This window comes from Sciurus carolinensis, chromosome 2 (assembly GCF_902686445.1).
Source record: "Sciurus carolinensis chromosome 2, mSciCar1.2, whole genome shotgun sequence".
Classification (NCBI taxonomy): Eukaryota; Metazoa; Chordata; class Mammalia; order Rodentia; family Sciuridae; genus Sciurus; species Sciurus carolinensis.
Genome location: NC_062214.1, coordinates 131625076 through 131645720, shown reverse-complemented (window position 1 = coordinate 131645720; position 20645 = coordinate 131625076). Strand labels below are relative to the sequence as shown.

At 37.7% G+C, this 20645-nt stretch overlaps 1 protein-coding gene across 2 annotated transcripts in view; it reads left to right on the top strand.

Annotated features, from left to right (window-relative positions):
- The window catches only part of Prkd1 (protein kinase D1), a 325642-nt gene that overhangs the window by 282219 nt on the left and 22778 nt on the right, over positions 1-20645 (top strand). For both annotated transcript variants that reach the window (XM_047540758.1, XM_047540759.1), the window contains 3 exons: positions 18498-18659; positions 19194-19292; positions 20224-20491. In XM_047540758.1, coding sequence (XP_047396714.1) covers positions 18498-18659; positions 19194-19292; positions 20224-20491 — 529 coding nt within the window. The remainder of the gene's footprint in view (positions 1-18497; positions 18660-19193; positions 19293-20223; positions 20492-20645) is intronic.

Genomic DNA, 20645 nt, shown 5'->3' with positions numbered 1-20645 from the left:
GTCCATCTATAACTAAAAATTTTAAAAAATGGCCATACTATCAAAAGTGCTGTGTAGATTCAATGCAGTTCCCCTCAAATTTCCAATGATGTTCTTCACAGAAATAGAAAAGGTTGTCATGAAATTCATTTGGAAAAATAAGAAACCCAGAATAGCCAAAGCAATCCTTAGTGATAAAATCAAAGCAAAAGGTGTCACAATACCAGACCTTAAATTATGGAATTTTATTTATCATGTTTTCTAGGGGTTCCTTGCTCTACTCCCAATGTTAGCTTTACCACTATACACAAATCAAGATGGCTGATATCATTGTTTTGTTCACGAGTGAATCTCTAATATCAGAAATTATTTCTGACATATATTAGCTACTTAATAAGTATTTGTTGAATAATTAATTAAAATCATACAAAATACTATCCTATTGCATAAGATACCCTTCATTGTATCTTACCAAGCAGCAAAAGACTAGATTGCATTTGAGACTAATGGTTAATTGTTTGGTTAATTGAAAAAGATTATGTATGGTTTATTTTGTAAAAGTCCTCTTTGCTGCATTTTATATTTCTTATTAAAAGATTAACTTTTAGGATCTGAAAAGATAGAGTGGTAATGCAGAAAGGAGTGGGAGTTGGAATTTCATCTCACTAACTCTTATATATTCAGGAAAAGTACCATAATCAAGATCAGTTGAATGGAGAGCAAGATATTCTTTTACTGTCAACATGGATGACCTCACTCTGGGAATGTGTTTCAAATCTGCCTGAATCAGCTAGATGAAAGGAGGGACAAGTCCAGGCAGACAGTTAGAGGAGTTGGCAGGGAAGGTAAGCACAAGGCACAGTGAAGTGGGAGATTTAAAAAGGAACAACTGATCCATGCCGTTGAAGGAATGAGATTAGTCCAGTGGGAGAATCTTTAAAAAATCCGACAGTCATCTTGTCATCTCTTTAGGTCATTCCTTAATATAGCTCAGCTCTTGAGATCTAATATTTCATAGGCACTCCATCTTCATATGCTATCCTTAGGACATCTCCACTATGTTGTGCCACTCATTGCAACCAACCTACTTAAAACCAAACACTTAATCCTAATGTCTTTCTCTGCAAGATACTGTCTCCCTGACTTTGTCTGTTTTGCTGTTATTCTTCCAGTTTCTTAGGCAAGAACGCTTTCTCTTCAATTAGTGAAAATATTAGGACATTCATTAATACATGTGAAGCACTTCTTACTTTAAGTGAAGGAATTGCCAGACTTCTGGACCTCATAAAATGATTGAAACTCATTAAGGTATTTATAATCTATTTGGCTAATCAGATATAATGAGCTCCAAGCCAGACTAGCTGTAGAAGCCTAGTGAAACAGATCAGGGATCACCACTACAGCCACAGCATTGGCAAAAGGGAGACCTTCAAAGGGAATGTGGCATTGGAGAAATTGAAAGATTCATAGGTTTTACACTCAGAGAAATGGCAGAAAGGGTCAGTACTTCAGTAAAATAAATATTCTTTAGGAATAAGTAGAAAACTTTTAATCATTTTAGAACTGTGATCTATGACTTTCCTCTTGTGCTCAAAAAGAATTCTGAAAACTTTGTATTTGCTTATGTATTTTGAAGTTGATATCTAGAACTATTTTCTCAAAAGCTTAAAGAGTTTTGACTTAATACTAGTGTATTAAAATATTGGCATTTGAAATTAACACTGTTTTATCACTCCTTTAAATGTGTATGTTCCTGGAGTGGAACTAAAAAGCCTTAGCACAATACCTGGCCCCTCTAGACACTCAGTGAATATTTGTTGAATGAATTATGTAGCCACAAATAAGGATTCAGGGTGACACAGCTTTGCAGAGCTTGGCAATAAAAGAATAAATTATTTCATACCTTTGTTCCCTATTGTCCAGAAAAAAAAAATGGTGATTTGTCTTTACAAAGCAAACTTAAATGTGTATCTTTTGGATGATCATGCATAGGTGGGGAGAAGATAATCACAAGAGAGAAGCGGAGAATAACATCATGAAATGTGGGGGGGGAAATGAAAAAATTTCAAAACCAGTGATTTTATTTAATCATGAAGAAGTCAATTATTTTTCTAGAAAAAATGTGCAAATGTGGGTACTTTTTATAGTATGTATTGAGAGGTTGGTTTATACTTCCCTTTTATCAAATATGTTTTAATTATGTTTATTCAAGTATGTCTTTAATTATATTTGGTTGCATGAAGAATTTTCATGAAATTATCTTTTTTTTGTTGTTGTTACTGGGGATTAAATCCAGGAGTACTTTACCAATGAGCCACAGCCCTGACCCTTTTTATTTTTTAGTTTGAGGGGCAGACTCTCTTTAAGTTGCTGAGGGTCTCACTAAATTGCTGAGTCTGGCCTTGAACTGCCTCAGCCTCTGAAGTGCTGGGATTACAGGTGTGTACCACCACACCTAGCTTCATGAAATTCTTCTTTAGGAAAGCAATGTTTTGCATCTCTAAGTTAATCTTGTTGTCTTCTCCATGTTTCAAAAAATAAAACCTGTAAATTAATATTACATATGTCAAACATAGAGAAAAAAGAAAAGAAAAATCCCATGAGAAAAAAGAATAATTTAGGAAGTTTCAAACCAAACATTAGGTCACATGTTTGTCACAGTGAAAACCTAGGTTCCAAAGTTCCAGGTTCCAAGTAAAAACTTTTCCATTTTTCAGTAAATCTTTTTCAAAATTGATTTTTTAAAATTATGGATTAGAAACAATGCTTGGTGTGCTTGCTTCATAGATGAATAATATACAAAATCTTTTTTTAATCAGTATTTTCCACCATATTTTTGAAAGACCACAGTCTTGTGAGCTCCTTCATGGAAGGAGGGGGAAAATGTTTCTTTATTGAGAGTGTTTGGAATATTATGTTCTATATCTAGATCATCTACATCTTGAAAGTGAACGTACCCTTTCACTTATGAAAGATTTAGAGAAGTTCCATAATTATGAACTTATTGCATTTTGAGAATATGCCATTTAAACTATACGAATGTTAGATATTATAATTTGACCTTTTGGCATATCATGTTCTGTCTTCTGATCCTGTTCAGGAGACCTATCTACTTACTCAAGTTCCCATTATGCATTCTGTGTCTATACAGATAGTTTAACATCCTAATAGAATGTTTTGCTTTCTGCAGTGCTGCTGACATCTAAATATAGAAGCAGTCTGCAGTGATACAATTTGTTAAAAATTACACTTACAGTCTAACAGCAAAACTAAACTAGGCTTATGTGTTCAGGTCTCCAGCCAGGTAGATGAACAGAAAATAAAACTTTTCCATATGTATCCATTTCTATGCATCTGATATCAAATATTAAAATGGTATTTGATCCACTTTCCATTTTATATATGATAAGATAGCGTGGTGCTGTACAAAGTCTTATTTCTTTATTATAACAAGTCATACTTTCATTTCTGTCTTTCCCCTAAACACAAAAGCAGTATTGGCATGAATGAAAGAGGGGTACAGTTGATGGATGGAATGTTTACTAAAACTCATTTTTCAAAAGATGCTGGAAAGTCCTTAATTTCTGTCTTTGTAGACTTTACTGCTGGTTCTCAAATATTACATCTGTTTGCCTAAATTCCACTTGAAATTCTAGCCTAGTATGGGAGTTTGGAGGTGTGTACTATCATGTGTACAAGATCCTTGCTGTGTGAGGGTCTTTCTTGAGTTTTGTGATTAAAAAAATCACTCCCAAATTAGTTTCAGGCAAATTCAATCATATACAAATGTTAATGCCAACCTTACCCCTGTGTATGATCTCAGATGATAGACTGAAGACTTCTCGTTTTTGTTGTTTGACTCAGTTTTCATTGTAAAGAATTTTTTTTTTTTTTTAAGATTACTTTTCTAAAAACAGTTGCAGGTTAACAGCAACAGAAAATTTCCAAATACATACTGCCTTAGCCTCTTCAGTCAGTATCTCCCACCAGAGTGGTCCATTTGTTACAGTTCATGAACCTACATTGACATATTATCATCACTATAAATCCATAATTTGCATTTGGTTCACTTTATCTTGTATATTGAGTGAATTTAAATACATGTATCCATCATCATAATATCTATCATACAGAGTATTTTTACTGCCCTAGAAATCCTCTGTACTTCACCTATTCATCCCTCCCTCTTTCCCAACTGCAGGCAACCACTGAAATTTTTACTGTCTCCATAGTTTTGCCTTTTCCAGAATATTATATATTGAAATTACACAGTATATAACTCTTTCAGATTGTATTTTTCCACTTAGTAATAGATGTTTATGTTTCTTCCATATCTTTTCATGGCTTCATAGTTTATTTCTTTTCAGGGATGAATAATATTCCATTATGTGGATATACCAGAGTTTATACATTCATCTTCAGTAGGACATCTTGGTTGCTTCCAAATTCTGGCAATTATGAATAAACCAGCTTTAAGCATTCACATGCAGGCTTTTCTGTGAACATAACTTTTCAGTACCTTTGAGTAAATACCAAAGAGTATGATTGCTGGATCATGCAGTATAATATCGTTAGTTTTGTACAATCTAAACTGTCTTTCAAAGTGGCTGCTTCACTTTGCATTTTCAGCAACATCGAATGAGAACTCCTGTTGTTCCATGTCTGTACCAGCATGACAACACATGTTGTTAGTGTTCAGGATTTAGGCAATTCTGATTGGCATGTGGTGGCATATTTATTTCCATTTCTCTGATGACATACGATGTGGAGCCTCTTTCCAAATGGTTGCTTATTATTTGTATTTCTTCTCTATTGGATGGTGCAGATTTACCTTTACAAGTCATACTTAGTACCATGAGTCTAACAGAGATGATGCTTGGTACTTACTACCTGCATAGAGATGGGAAGGCTAACAAGATCCCTTGGTGTTTCCCTCTTCAATATCACCTTTACTACGAGAATCTTGACCTCCCCTGTATGTCTTTCCTAGTGGAATATCCATCCCTAACATGTTTTCAGGGATGAGAGAAATTAGCACCAAATATGGATCAATGACCTTCCCTTTGTTTATAGAGAACTAGTAAATAGTTCCAGGTGAGTCTCTGATGGTCCTCTATAGTCCTTATTGAGGTGCAACTATAGCTCTGCCCCTAATAAAGGGGACTGAGAGAAATCCACCCAATAACCAGGAAAGCAAGAGGAACACAGAAATTCCTCACCCTCCCCTGTAGGGGGAGCAGAAGAGAGAGGATGGAACTGTTATTTAGATTAAACTCTACTTAAGGCTACTGAGATCGTTATGTTGTTTATCTTTTCACTGGGGATGCTGGTACAGAGCAAATCATGCCACATCTACTTTTGTGTTATTTTAATTGGTCCCTCATTTTTTTCTCTCCCATTTTTATTTGTCCTTCTTTTCCATCAGGCTTTGTGACAAGTTGTCCTGTCCCTGTCCCTAACACATTCAATCTCTCCCCAGGTCAGCAGTAGCCTTATTCACATCATAAACCTCCTGTCTGACAGTTGAGTTGAGGAGGAAGGGAGAAGGGCTATATTGGTTCTCAAGGTGGAGGTTATAAGTTTTTATTTCATTCTGGCTGTTAAAATGGTTTTGTCAGGTCCTTGAAACACCTGAGTGTAAATGGCTTATTGCATGTTCAGTTCATGCAGAAAACCCTGGGCTGCCTCAGTGCTTTTCCATGGGGATCCTTCTTCTGACAGATGCTGTTCATTTGGCCATGCTGCTCTCATTCCTGAGATGATATTATCTAGAAGGGAATGATTTCCTTGGATATGGCAGTCATTACTTAGGTGCCGCCTAAGGACTGGGTAAGTGATAATAGTACTCATTTTCTCAGCTTCACTTCCCCCCAGAGAAATGCCATTTCCTCCTGTGTCCCAGAGTCATACCCATCCAGGCAGTCAGACTCTCATAGGGCAGTTGTTTAAAAGTTTTTGTAGTATCTAGCAATTCTACAGCAGTATAATCCTAAATAGTTGTACTTTCCTGAACAAAAGTGCCCCCCTCCTGCTCTGAATATTCTGTGCCTTTGCTTTGCATTGCAATAATGGTGGTGAGAAAAAGCAAGACTCATAGGCAGGTGATCCCCTGTCCTCTATCATTTCAATCTTGGCTTCTTCCCCACACCCCTCCTCCCAAGGATTCCATTTCTTTGCATCCCATTCTGATCTCAAGATAAAAGATAATAGCTTGCACCTGTTTTCTCTTCCAGTTCTTTCCCCCCAGCCACACAGAGCAGAAGCTAGGGTTTCAAACTTGGCATCTCAGTTTCCTACTTTTTTAACCAGGTTAAAGGCTAAGTGAGAGGTAGAGAGATACAGATCTCTTTCAGGTTATAACCCTGCTTCTAATTGTATTATCTTTTCAACTCACAGCTAGTTGGGCATTGAGAGCCAATAGAACTGCCCACAGCAATACCACCCCAATGCGGTAGCAAGATGCCACCCTTTCTTACCACAGTAAGATAAGCAACATTCAGCAAACAGTTGCTCTAAACCCACTGATCTTGGGATCTCCCTGTGCTTACCTGAAAGACTGCAAGAATTTAACACACAGGCCACCCCACCCCATACAAAGTTAGATGGCTGTCCCCAAGATTTCCCCCTTGTATACTTTCTTCCATTTACCCATTCCCTGACCAGCTCATCAGTTTTTCCAGAAAAATCCAGTGTGTAGGAACTAAACCCAATGCCTTGAAGCCAAAGAGAAAAGGAAAACAGATCCACGATTGTGCAGAGTACATATTGGTTTTTGCAAGGGGGAGGTTAATGATGGAAACATAGTCCTCGGTGGCAGCAAGACAAAGTAAGTTCCTGAATTTTGAGTCAGAAGGAGGGATATGGTGTGTGGTTTGAATCTGGAAAAGGCTCCCATGTGTTCAGAGGTGGGGTTTTGGGGAAGTGATGAGGCTCTGACTTCAACAGTGGATTAATCCATTGGTGGCTGAATGGACTACAGGGAGATGGGACCTTGTTGGAAGAAGTAGGTCACTGGTGGCATGTCCTGGAAGGATTTATCATCCATTTGATATCTCTCTCTCAAGTGTTTGTGTTCTCTTTCTCTCTTTCTCTCCACCCCACACTTTCTCCACGTCATGGCTGCCGTGAGCCGAGCAACCTTTCTCTGCCATGCGCTTCCACCATGATGTTCCTGCAAAGGACTTAATCTGATCATAGACTGAAACCTCTAAAACTCTAAGACAGAATAAATCTTTTCTCCTCTTAGTTGTTTTTGTTAGGTATTTTAGTTACATGACACAAAGCTAACTAACACAATTGGTTAGGACAAAAGTTACTTCATCTAAGCCAGAATACACCTGGTTTATCTTAAGCTAATATGAAAGAATCAGGTACATTTCTGGCATAAGGGTCCAGTTGTAAGACTCCATACCAATCTAATGGTTTGGGCTACTCATAGTGTACTGCAGGAGAGCAGGAAATGTGGAGTGTTAATCTGGAGTAATCATGGCAGTTACAACTCCATATGGCTGCAGTTGTGTCAAGCTGAATCTGCACACTTTCTAATCTTCCTAAATAGTTATTTTCTTCCAATCGAAGATACATCAGAACAAAAAAATTGGAGCATAAAAAACTGGATGTGTCAAGATTGGTAAAATACTGATATTGTTGAAGTGGGGTAATATGTACATGGACTTCTTTATACTTTTTTTTTTCAATCTACTTTGAGTCTATTGGAATATGTTCACTTTTAAATAAATAATATAGATAATAATTTTATTACAAGTGTTTTTTGACTCTTTCCTTCAGTTCCAAAATCCAAAGATCTCTTATTCTTGTTCTAGAATTGAGGAATGTGGTAGGAAGACCACAGCTTTGTGTGCTGTGGTAGGTATGGTGCACCACACATATACATGCCTAATCCACAGAACTAATGAACACATTACCTTAGGTGACAAAAGGGACTTTACAGAGGTAATTAAGGTTATAGATCTTAAAATAGGAAAATGAGCTAGCTTTTTCCCAATGAGTCTAATCTAATCCTATGACTCCTTACAAGCAGAATGCTTTTTCCTGCTGGAAGCAGAAGAGATGTAGTAGAAGGGGAAGTCATGAGAGTTTTGAAGTACGAGGACTCAACACACAGGTAGCTGGGCAGAAGATGGATGGGCAACTTGATGAGGAATTCAGGCAGTGTCAGGGAGCTGAAAGTCTGGTCACTCACAGCCAGCAAGGAAACAGGGACCTCACCTCTGCAGCCCAAATAACTGGATTATGTCAGCAACCTAAACAAGCTTGGAAGTAAATTCTCCCTCAGAGCCTACAAATAAGAGAACACCTTGCCAACAGCTTGATTTCTGCCTAAGAAAACCATATCAGAGAAAACAGCTGAGCTCACCAGACTTTTGACCTACAGAGCTGTGATATAATAAATGTGTATTGTTTTAATAAATGCACACAAACAGCAAGGAGAAAGATGGGGGATGACAAATAGAATGTTCAGGTTTGTGGCAGTTTGTACTTAATCTGATGTAGTCTCTGTCAGGTAAAGAGACAAAAGAACGTTTTCTTCCCTGCAATCACTATAAAGCCAGAAGTTCAGCCTCGATCTTTTAAAAATGCCAGGAGATTTGCCCAATAATAATAATAATACCTTTATACCCAGTAATTTTTTTACCAGACAAAAATACCACCTATTTATTAAGCAAATAAATGTTTAAAATGAAATAAGTCCACCCCAATTAGAATGGCGATTATCAAGAACACAAGCAACAATAGGTGTTGGCGAGGATGTGGTGAAAAAGGAACACTCATACATTGCTGGTGGGGTTGCAAATTAGTGCAGCCACTCTGGAAAGCAGTGTGGAGATTCCTCAGAAAGCTTGGAATGGAAACACCATTTGACCCAGCTATCCCACTCCTTGGCCTATACCCAAAGGACTTAAAATCAGCATACTACAGAGATACAGCCACATCAATGTTCATTGCTGCTCAATTCACCATAGCCAGATTGTGAAACCAACCTAGATGCCCTTCAATTGATGAATGGATAAAGAAACTGTGGCATATATATATATATATATACAATGGAATATTACTCTGCCATGAAGAATGATAAAATTATGGCATTTTCAGGCAAATGGATGAAATTGGAGAATATCATGCTAAGTGAGATAAGCCAATCTCAAAAAACTAAAGGACGAATGATCTCGCTGATAAGCAGATGAGGACATATAATGGAGGGTGGGAGGGGTTAGCTTTAGGGTTAGGGTTAGGTTTAGGGTTAGGGATAAGGAGGGTAGTAAGAATGGAGGAAGGAAGGACTGTATAGAGGGAAAAGAGGGGTGGGAGGGGTGGGGGGAAGGGAAAAAAATAACAGAATGAATCAAACAACATTGCCCTATGTAAATTTATGATTACACAAATGGTATGCCTTGACTCCATGTACAAATAGAGAAACAACATGTATCCCATTTGTTTACAATAATAATAAAAATAAATTTAAAAAAATTTAAAAAAATGAAATAAGTCTATAGATCTGGGAGGTTTATATATTTCCTCCAGGAAACAAAAAAATATATTGTATTCCTAGTCCACAATTCTATATGCTTGGAATAGTTTATGATCTTCCCTTCATTTATCATCCTCATGGTTTAACAGATAAGACTTAAATAGTATGTCTCCTCAACAAGCTTAAATAAAATGACAAATGAAGTATTCTACTCTAATTCAGGTCATTTATAAGTGTGAGAAGACTCAGTCCTGCCCATCAAAATGAATAGTCCATCACTATTGCTGACTGTGACCTGGGAGGTGGTGAAACTTTCATCTAATGGGATCTTTTTTAATTGGGAGGAGAACTTGTAGGGGCAACGAGGGGGTAACTAAGGTCATCAATTTCTTTTATCTGTTGTGGTTTATTGTGCAAATCAAGGAAAGTTGAACTCAGAACAGCAAAATCATTCATCCATGGTTGTATCCCCCTGACTAGAACTTGAAGCTTGGCCATAGCCAAACTAGAACCTTGATCTGTTCACTATAATACATTTTTACTTATGGTATATAACTGACAGCAGACTCCAGCAAGCCAAAGACTTTCTTTTCTTACAATGCAAACCAGAACCTTCTAAAAAAGAAAAGACTGAAAATAATAATAATAATACCTAACCTTCACTATGACTATGTACAGGCAAAATTCCAAGTATTTTGTATATGTTAAATAATAATTCTTGACTGTTGTCTAACAGATATTATTATCCTATTTTGCATGTGATATAATGGAAACACCTCAGAGTCTGAATAACTCCCAGAAAATCTGGAGCTAGAATAAGAAATCCTGTCTCCAGAGGACTTGCTCCTGAAATCATGCTGCAGGACCTGGGACCATCCCTGTAGATATGCCTGTTGTGGTCTAAACTGAAAACCCAAAGAAAGCAAGGGAGTTGAATGACCTTTTCTAAGGGGCAGAAGATACCATGATCATTATTATCTGAACAGCCCACCTTCAATTCTTTATTTCTCATCCTCAGGAAAATAATGAAATTGTGGGAAGATTTTCACAAATCACGTAAGGATGAGCATGACGGGAAGGGTGTAATTTAGAGGAAGGTACTGACTACATCACTTAGCTGCTGCCGCCACCTTCTTGATCTTTCATTGATAGCTGTTTCCTGGTGTCTTTTTTTTTTATTGTGCATATATTTTTTAATTAATTATACAATAATAAATACCATCATTAAAATACATTTTACATAATTCATATATGAACCATCTGGAAGTTAGCAACAAGAATCATGTCAATTTAGTTGTAAATAATTCACTATGGATATTCTATGAATAAAGATTTTTTCTTATGTAGCACAATTATCACACTTAGGAAATTTTTTTACTGATACAATGTAATTATCTAACATATAGCCCATTTTCAATTTTCCCCAAATGAGCCAATCCATGCCCTTCATAACTGTTTCCGCCATCTAAGATGCAATCTAGGATCACAGGCGACTTTTAGATGTCACATCTCTCTAGTCTCCTTTGAACAACAAACATTGCCCCCAGCCTTTCTGGTCTATAAGGACCTGCACTTCTTACGAGGGTTCATTTGAGGGTTTGTTGGATTGTTTCCTCCTATTCAATTCAGGTTAAGAGCTGTGGGCAGGGATGCTGCTTCAGTGATGTGGAGGGAATGAACCAGAGGGTACATCGACATCAGTTTGCTCCTGGTCTCATGATGTTCAGTTGTTTAAATCTGATTGTTTATTTAAGGTATTCTCCATTGTCAAGGTATTGCTTCCCTTTGCAATGAAGCATGCCAGTGGTCACCCTTTGAGGACAGTCTGTTCCCCCAACAATCTTTCACTTACTGATTTTAGTATCAACAGAGCACTCTTGCCTGCATCACTTATTGATTACTATGGTTGCTGTAAAATAGTGATTTTTTTCTTCCATCTCCTTCTCCATCCATTAACTCTTCAAAAGTACTTCATGAAAGAAAAAAATACCCAGGACCACCTTTGTTATGGGGTTCCGCGATGAAACGCCATTCACTGCTTCTGCAGGGAAGTGGGGATCTGCACAAGCGGCCTGTCCCTGTAGCAGAGAAGTGTTGCAGGTACTAATGATGGTCCAAGCCTTCAAGTGTGGCAGCAGACACCAGCAGCTCACCATCCATTTCTTCTTAATTAGAGGAATTGCTGCCGCCACCACAGCAAGACACACTGTGGGTCTGCTCTTCTGCACTTCAGTTTGTCTTACTTCATGCACCGCCACCACGAGAGAGATCGCACACCTGCAGGCTGGTGGGCAGTGTGGCAACCATATTGATGTCAACTTCTGGGAGGTGATCAGCGACCAAGGTGGCATTGATCCTACCACAGGGACAGCCATCTGCAGTTGGAGCACATCAAAGTACATTACAAGTCACCAGTGGCATGTAGGTGCCCCACGCTGTTCTTGTGGACCTAGAGCCTGCCACCATGGACTCGGTGTGCTCAGGCCCCTTTGGGCAGATCTTCAGGCTGGGCAATTTCGTTTTTGGTCAGAGTGGTGCTAGAAGCAGCTGGGCCAACGGGCACTACACAGGACATGTGGATCTGGTGGACTCTGTGCTGGATGCTTAGCTGGTCCAGAGACAGCAGTGTGTGCTGGTGCTTGACAAATGCCCAAAGTATCTCAGCTGTCCTCTGAGAACTGAAGCAGGAGCCATTTCTGGGCGAGATCACTGCCATGGTGGCTAGGTTTTTTGGGAGATCCATTTTCCCAGGCTCTTGTAGTCATTCAGATAGAGTACATCTTTTCAATTAATTGGTTTTGCGCTGAGTGGGTATCATGGCGGAGTGAAGCCACACGACCCTGCATTCATCCCGGAAGTTCATAGTGTCTTTAAGAATGATCTGAAATGGCATCTCCTTATTAAGAATTAAGTGTAAAATAAATACAGATCATGTAGATAGGGGGGGAAATATCACAGTTTTCTTCCAGTCAATGCTGTCGAAAACTTTCCAAAACAATGGACAAACTTTAAGGGGTTATACCTGGAAAGTAAAGAGAGCTATCCTCTCCTTGGCACTAAGGAAAATCATTTTGCATATCATATCAATGGTGCCATCTAATTTTCACAGCTATATTGTATTAGTCAGCTTTTTGTCACTTGACCAGAATATCTAAAATAAACAACTTAGAGGAGAAAATACAACCTGAATCAGTTTCAGAGGTTTTCGTCTGTAATCTGCTGGTTCCATGACTCTCAATCTGAGGTGAGGCAGAACATCATGGTGAAAGGGCATGGTGGAGGAAAGCTTCTCAGCTCCTGGCAGCCAGGAAAACAGAAAGGGGGTAAGCAAGGGGTCAGCAACAACATATACTCCCCAAGCGCATGCCCTCAAGGATCCACCATACAGCTGGGTCTTAATTCCTACAGCTTTCACCACCTCTCAATAATGTCATCAAATTATTAACTCATGGGTGAGGTCAGAGGCTTCATGATCCAATCACCCCGCAAAAGCCCCACTTCTGAATATTGCTGCTTTAAGGACCAAGTCTTTAATAACTGAGTTTTTAAGACACAATTCATGCCCAAATTATAACATCATTGTACTTGTCATAAAAATTGTTACTATGATCAATTATTCATTATCAGAATCCTGAGATTGAAGTCACTTCATAATGAAAAAGTCATACATTATATTTTTTTTCTGAAGAGAGGCTGTCACTATCCTATTTGTTGCAAACTGTGGCTAAATATGTCAGATTAATATTAGCATATCTAAAATAAGGGCATTTAAATCTTAATCTTATTCACTTAGTGAAAAGTAAGGAGATAAAGGGTTTCTTCATCCTTCAATAAAATTTAACAAACTTTATTGTGTACTAGGTACTAGACTAGGAACACAGTTGATTAAAGTATAGGCACTAAGGTGTTTGTAGTTTTATAGGTAAGAGAAATAGATTTACCAGCAAAAAAAAAAAAGTTACAAAATAAGATTTCACTGAACACTCTGGAAATTAAAAGATCCAAATCCCACTTTTAAGAGTCAGTGAAATTGCCTCCAACCAGAGATTCATATCAACCAATGGCTGATTCAGACTATGGAAATGGTATGCCTGAAAAAATAGAGAGGTTGTATGTGGCTTGTTATGAAAATGTTTCAGTAAGTCAACAGAGAAGACTGAATATGTGGAAGAGGAGGGAAAGAAGTTGGAGAAATATTGGAATGGGAAGAAGAGATCATGAAGGGTTTTGTGTGCCTTGCTGAAGGGAAATGCCTTATCCTGAAGGTGGTGGTGATTCATATGTGGCCTTGAAGCTTGATGGTATGATCAGACTCACTTTGGGAAGATCAGAGTGACAACCTTTGGAAGAATGGGTTGGAGAACAAAACCTAAGACAAGGAGGTCAGTTGGAAGGTGGTGGCAGGACCTTGGGAAAGACAAGGACTCAGACCAAGGCATAACCATAAGGAGGATGAGGTAGACCTCAGTCACTTTAGAGATTGGCTGGTTGTTGAAGTGAAGAAGTACATGTTTAGGATGACTCTCAGCTCTCTGACTTGGGAGGGTCGTCTGTCACCAAAAGAGGAAACATTGGAAGAACAAGTTCGAATGGAGAGACATTGATTCATTGTTGGACATTTTTCATTTAAATGAACATAACAAAACACGGGTGTATATAAGACTCTGCATATCAAATGGGCATTATTTTTAACAAGTGTTTTATAATCATATGTGCTCTTTATAAGATAATTTTTAAGCATCTACCAGGGAATTATAGGCTATTTCTCTTTCATAAGGCGTTAGGTTATTGTGAATTCTAGGACCATTAAATAAAGTAGAAATTGTGAAAGACTGTAAATAGAAAATATATATGATGGTATGCCCCTCAACCCTGGAAAATTAACTGGAATGAGAATCACAAAGCTTTTGCTTTGGTACGATACTGTTGAAGAAGACATCTCATACCACACCTACATTGCTGTGCAATGGAATAGTTTGACATTTAGAATTTAGATACTAAACTCATCACTGTTTTGTTTGCCCTGTCTCAATGTGAGCTACATCATTTAGTCCTTCAATGGAAGAGTAGTCAGGAGTTCTAGTATTAAAACTGTTTTATGCTTAAAAATCATGCTGAAAAGAAAGATTGACTGTAATTCTTCTTTTTCTCATCTCCCTTATGTTTGAGTAGAATAATCCTAAAAATAGAAGGTGAGACAAAGAATGGAAAAATAAAGCAAATTTAATGTATCACATTTAACTTTATGAAAGAATAAATTCTCAACTCCACATTTAAAATAAAGCAACACTATTAGTATTAAGGAAATCACCACTTATAAATGGATAATACAGAATATTATTTAACATGAATTCAAAATATGAACTAAAATGTACACATAAACTAAAAATAGTATTCGTTTATTATTTTTGAAACAAAATAATATTTGTTTTATAAAAGTCTTTGCTCCTAGTGACTAGTTTCCATTTATTACATAAGAATTTTCTAGGCAACTTGGGTCACAAAAATTTTTGTTTTGATCTCTGAGTGATATTTTGTCCCAGACTTGAAGCAACTTATATTCACCCCATGGATATGTCATCAATCTGTTATGTGTGAATGTGCACTGTTCTTTCCTGTCCTTGACCAAATGTTTCATTTCCTGAAAATGAAATTACTTAAATGCAACAAACAGATGGTCAAAGAGTCCTGTAGAAGCTTGCACTGCTACAAAATTTATTATCTGAATTCCTGAGGTAAGCCTGAGAATTTAGTAAAAATTCTCTTTTGCACATAACTATGCCATAGTTGATTTTTACAGTCTTCCTGCCATTTTAAAATTCACTTTGGACATTAGCAAGAAAAGGCTAAACAGCTATTTTATATGAAAAATTAAAACTGTGATCAATACTGGTTGAACCTTATCTTGAAATTTTTCTTAAGGTAATAGAAATAACATCATAAATTACATATGAAAATAGAAAAATAATAGCTTGATTCGCTTCCTATTTCCAAGCTTCAAAAATTATATTAGCTGGGTTAAAAAAATACTCCTTTGTATAGTTTGGGGAATTTTGATAAGTAAGACAAGATTCTTCGTATCCTCTTTTTTTTTTTTTTTTTCTTTTCTCTCTTTTTTTGCTGTCAGATATAAAAAGTCAGGCCATTTGGTTCATTGCAAATAAAAAAGCCATCAGCTCAAAAGAAATCACCTGTGATTCCTCTGTCTCAAGTATGTATTAAATACCAATTTATTATATACCAACCATTCAGAAATAGCAAAGATATTTTGCTGTTGGAAAGATTTTTCTGCTGTCACTTGATGTGTTCTTCAGGAAACCTTTATAGCACAAAGACTTTTATAAAAGAACAATGACTGAGTGCAATGAGCATGTGAATTTAACTTTTATAAAACTTTTCTAGTTGTTTATACATGGCCTTAGATGCTTTCACTGAATATGTTGTTGCTTCTTAATCTATATACTGAGGCATTTTCAAAGTCCATTATTGGAAAATAGCAAAACTGTCCCTTATTCTTTCATAAAGAGGCATTAGAAGACATTTGTGAAGTCCTTCAGAGATTACAATGACCATATCACAAAATAGTTGCCAGTGAACACCTTCATAAATCTGTCCTGTCCTAAAATATTCTGGGAATGCTCCAATTAGAAAACATATGTTAAAGTTTTACCATCTGTATAGGACTTGCTCAAGTTGTATTGTGGTGTGGGGAAAAGGAAAGAAAGAATACATTGAGTAAAAGACTTAAGTACCTCTAAGAACTCATGTACTAAGAAGAGTACAAGGGGCAAATGAGAGATGTTACAGATATATTCAGATAATTTATGCAAGGGAGATTCCAAGTCATCTGCAGACTCCTTTCTCATCCAACCTTTAGAGTCTAAGATGAGGTCAGCAGAAGCAGCAGGCTACCCAGTTACAGGACAGCTCCCTTCCTCTCCTGCCCTGTTTGGGCGTTCAAGGTCACTGTGACTTACCCTTTAGCCCTCCTTCCCTCTGCCCACACACGGGAGATCCCCCACCTTGCTGTCTATTTCTTTTGGTCTGCCCCTTTCTTAGTCATTGTACTTGCAGCCCACTCAGACACAAGGCTTTGGTCATTTAAGGAAAGTCAGTCTCCCCAGAACATTGCCTTAATGCTTAAAATTGAATTAAACAGAAATAAGAATCAACTGGGAAAATAACTCAAAGGGGAAGGTACACTTAGCACATCTCCATCTCCTAGTGGTTTGTCCCAGGAGAATCAAAACCTCAGCAGAACTTTCTCATACAGTCTTAAAGCTTCTGCTTTAAAAGAGGACAGCTGAGACCTTAGACATCTGGAGGCCAGTGATTTTTGTCAAGTCAGTGTGGTTCCTTTGTCAAGGAAGGGGATATAAGAAACAGGGACTCTGACATCATTGGGACAGTTTCCTATACAAACAATGTTATCATCTATAATCCATGTCTCAAATATATTTGTATAGTAGGTGCTCCTATTAGTCTCCCATAATATTCAAAGCCATCTGCCTATCCAGGGTTATTTGTAGGAAGTCAGGAAAAAGAAAGTAGTGACAGTGTGAGCTTTGTTAACCCCAACCTCTCTCCATATGCTTTTCTCTGACCACGATAGGACAATTCTAGATGTCTTATCTATGTGAAGTAGTCAGATTTGACTAGTTTACAAGTGCAGCAGTTTCAAGAATGACTCTAGCCCTTGAGAGGTGAAAGGCTTTTAGATAGTTGTGTAAGCATCTGCTCAGACCACATTAATAAGTTCTTTAACCACATTATGCTACATGTGCAGGCCCCATGACAGAAGAATCAAAAAGACTCATTGAATGTATAAGGCAAAGATCAAAATGGCCCCATAGAGAGATGCTATTAACATAGTTGCTTCCACCAATCCTATGGATCTGTATCCAGCAGGTGCCTGAAGTTTCTTGCAAGGTGGAAGCAGTGAGGGCGATACAACAATGTAGATTCACCCAAATCCTTCTGCTCTCCAGCATCCATCTGTAAGCTTGCTCTATAGTAAGCCATTTCAGGTTTTGAGTGGTGAAAATTTCATTGTATGTCAAATTTTTATCACGTGATGAAATTTTTACTAAAATGAAAAAAATTTTTTTTCTCTGTTCAGCTCTGTTGTTTAAGTTAGATCTCGATTTTGGTTGATGGGGGTAGATCATTTTTGTTTATTATGAAATTTGTTTCCTCATTGAAATGTAAAGAGAACATACAATGGTTTTGTAATATTAGGATTTTTGTTGTTGTGATGCACCTTATAGAAATCAGTAAATAAATAAATATAAAATGGCCAAGGGTTTTGTTAGAGCATAGAATAACTCTGATTTAAGTATTGTTAAAAGTGTAATTTTAATTGATATACATGACGATTAACAAGTAAGCAAAATGAAGCCTAACATTACTTGCAATATCTTTTTTGTGGAGTTGTTTATCAGATGCCCAAGAACCAGGCAGTACGAGCATGTAGCATGGTGTCCTAGACAAAGCAAGCCTCAAGTATAACTTTTTTGCTACATTCATAAGGATCATCACTCTGTGTAAGAGCTTCTGTGACGCCTCCAGGAGCAGAGCAACTCTGACAGGTTTTGGCCAAGACTTCAGCACAGTCAGATGCACTACATGTGTGAATTTCATCTTTTCTACATTGAATTTTTACCAGTTGTGTAGAGGTGGCCTAGTATGCCTTTTTAGGAGAGTACGCTTAATATTGGAGATGATCCTAAGAAATTGCAGATTTCTCAATATGGTATTCTAATTAAAACCTAATTAGCAATTCACTGTGCTGGAAGTTGGATTTTAGCATAGAAATAATTTCACTAGGCATAGAAAGTAAAGATGTATATTTCGGAGACATTAGAATTTCAAAAATATAAGGCAGCACATGTGGAATTTAGAGGTGTTAAAAAATCTTAAGTGTGGTTTCTCCATCGCTTTAAGCTTGAACAGTTTTGTATAATCAGTGAGCTTGCCAAACAGTATCAAAAACCTCATTTTCTTCAAGTGCTTTATTTATCTTTAATAGAACCTTCATCACCCTGGTGTTGTAAATTTGGAGTGTATGTTTGAGACGCCTGAAAGAGTGTTTGTTGTTATGGAAAAACTCCATGGAGACATGTTGGAGATGATCTTGTCAAGTGAAAAGGGCAGGTTGCCAGAGCACATAACGAAATTTTTAATTACTCAGGTAAGAAATCAATTAGAGACAGAAAAAATAATTTAATATCAAATGTTATAACTGTTTTACTACAGCTTTCTAGCCTTGTTGTTTAGTCTGTACTTCCAATCTACACTACACTAGAAAAGGTTGCAGGGCTTATTATTGTATGCTCTGATTAGTATTTGTTATTCAGGGTCCAGTATACCAAATTAGTAACATGTAAGTCAGCCCAGGTATTGGAATTATTCATGGGACTTAAAAAAGTACGTTGGCTTAGTCCTGGTTCAATGAAAATATTTAAGAATGTACATTCCTGTTGCATATTGAATTCCTCTATCTACACTTGTGTTGGTTGCTGGATGAATACCGTAATAGGATATCTCTTCCATTGAAGTTTCCCTAGCAACTCACTATGTGAATCTATCCCATTTCAGTGTCTTGAACAAACTAGACTGGCTATTGTGGGTTTTATCTTGGTCACTTAAATGTATGGACTGGTGGAAAACATCTTGAAATTAATAGACTGAGATGAAATTATTGTGGTGATTATCTTCTTTATAGATACTTGTGGCTCTGCGGCATCTTCATTTTAAAAATATCGTTCACTGTGACCTTAAGCCAGAAAACGTGTTGCTGGCATCAGCTGATCCTTTCCCTCAGGCAAGTATAAAAGCTTCTCTCAGCAAAAAGCCAGCTGACAGCATCCTTGGCTCCCAGGCAGCATCCCGTCAACTTCTTTTTCCCTACTCAAGATCGTTATTTGTTTCAAGTTTCGCTGTGTGTTCTCACCCATTTGTTACCTTCTTCTGTTTCAGGACTGTGACTTTGTCACTGGCTTCTCAGTTCAGTCAGCCTTAATAGCACACACCTGTGCCTTCTTAGTGCTTTTTTTTTTTTTTTTTTTTAATTTCTTTTTCTTGGGTGAGGGCGGATCCTTCAAACCTGGCAGCCCTAACCCAGGGTTGAAACCACTGACCCTGAGAGGGAGGACACTTGAGAGTTCCAGAGAGCTACCCCATCTCTCAAGACCTTCAATTTCAGTGTTGTTCTCAAGACCCAGGGCAAAATTCTTCCTTTTCTCAATTCAAAGGGTAGAAAACAACTGGACCTCTCTCTAGGGAGTCAGAGATTTGGTGTGACCTGACCACAGTGGCTGTCTTGCTTTGCCTTCCTGACACCATCAGGTCCTGCCTAGGTGCCACAGCAGGGCCAATCACGGTGGATGGCGTGACTCATCTTTCTGCAGTGTCCTTCATCCTCATAAGAAGCCCTTGAGTTAGCCCCTCTCTCCCCAGACTTGGGTGCTTTCCTGCCCATTTCTAAGTATACTTGTTTTCACATTTATCTCTTGTTTTTTGGGGAGAAAAAGAAGGAAAAATGTTTATATGATATTTGAAAACATACCTTTATATCAGTACAGAAACCATTTTCTTCTATTGTCAATTAGCAGGAAAATAGCTACTTCTTCCACCATAAGAAAGCCATATTGTTCTGTGTAAAGTGTTATGGTAATTTCTGGCAGACTTCAGCTAACCTATGTACAAACACATGACTGTGCTCTCATTATTTCTGCAAACACTTTTGTCAACAGGTGAAACTTTGTGATTTTGGCTTTGCCCGGATCATTGGAGAGAAGTCCTTCCGGAGGTCTGTGGTGGGTACCCCAGCTTACCTGGCACCTGAGGTTCTAAGGAACAAGGGCTATAATCGCTCCCTAGACATGTGGTCTGTTGGGGTCATCATCTACGTAAGCCTGAGTGGCACGTTCCCATTTAACGAAGATGAAGACATACATGACCAAATCCAGAATGCAGCTTTCATGTATCCACCCAATCCCTGGAAGGAAATCTCTCATGAAGGTAATACCTTCCATGCAAAAATGATGATTTAATTCTTAAGAGTTATGAGTTTAATTGTCAAATATTACATTGATAAATGTTCACTGTGCCCACCAGAGCAAAAGCACAAAATGATTATTGCTGGTTGAAAGTAAATGGAAACCAAAAATGTCTT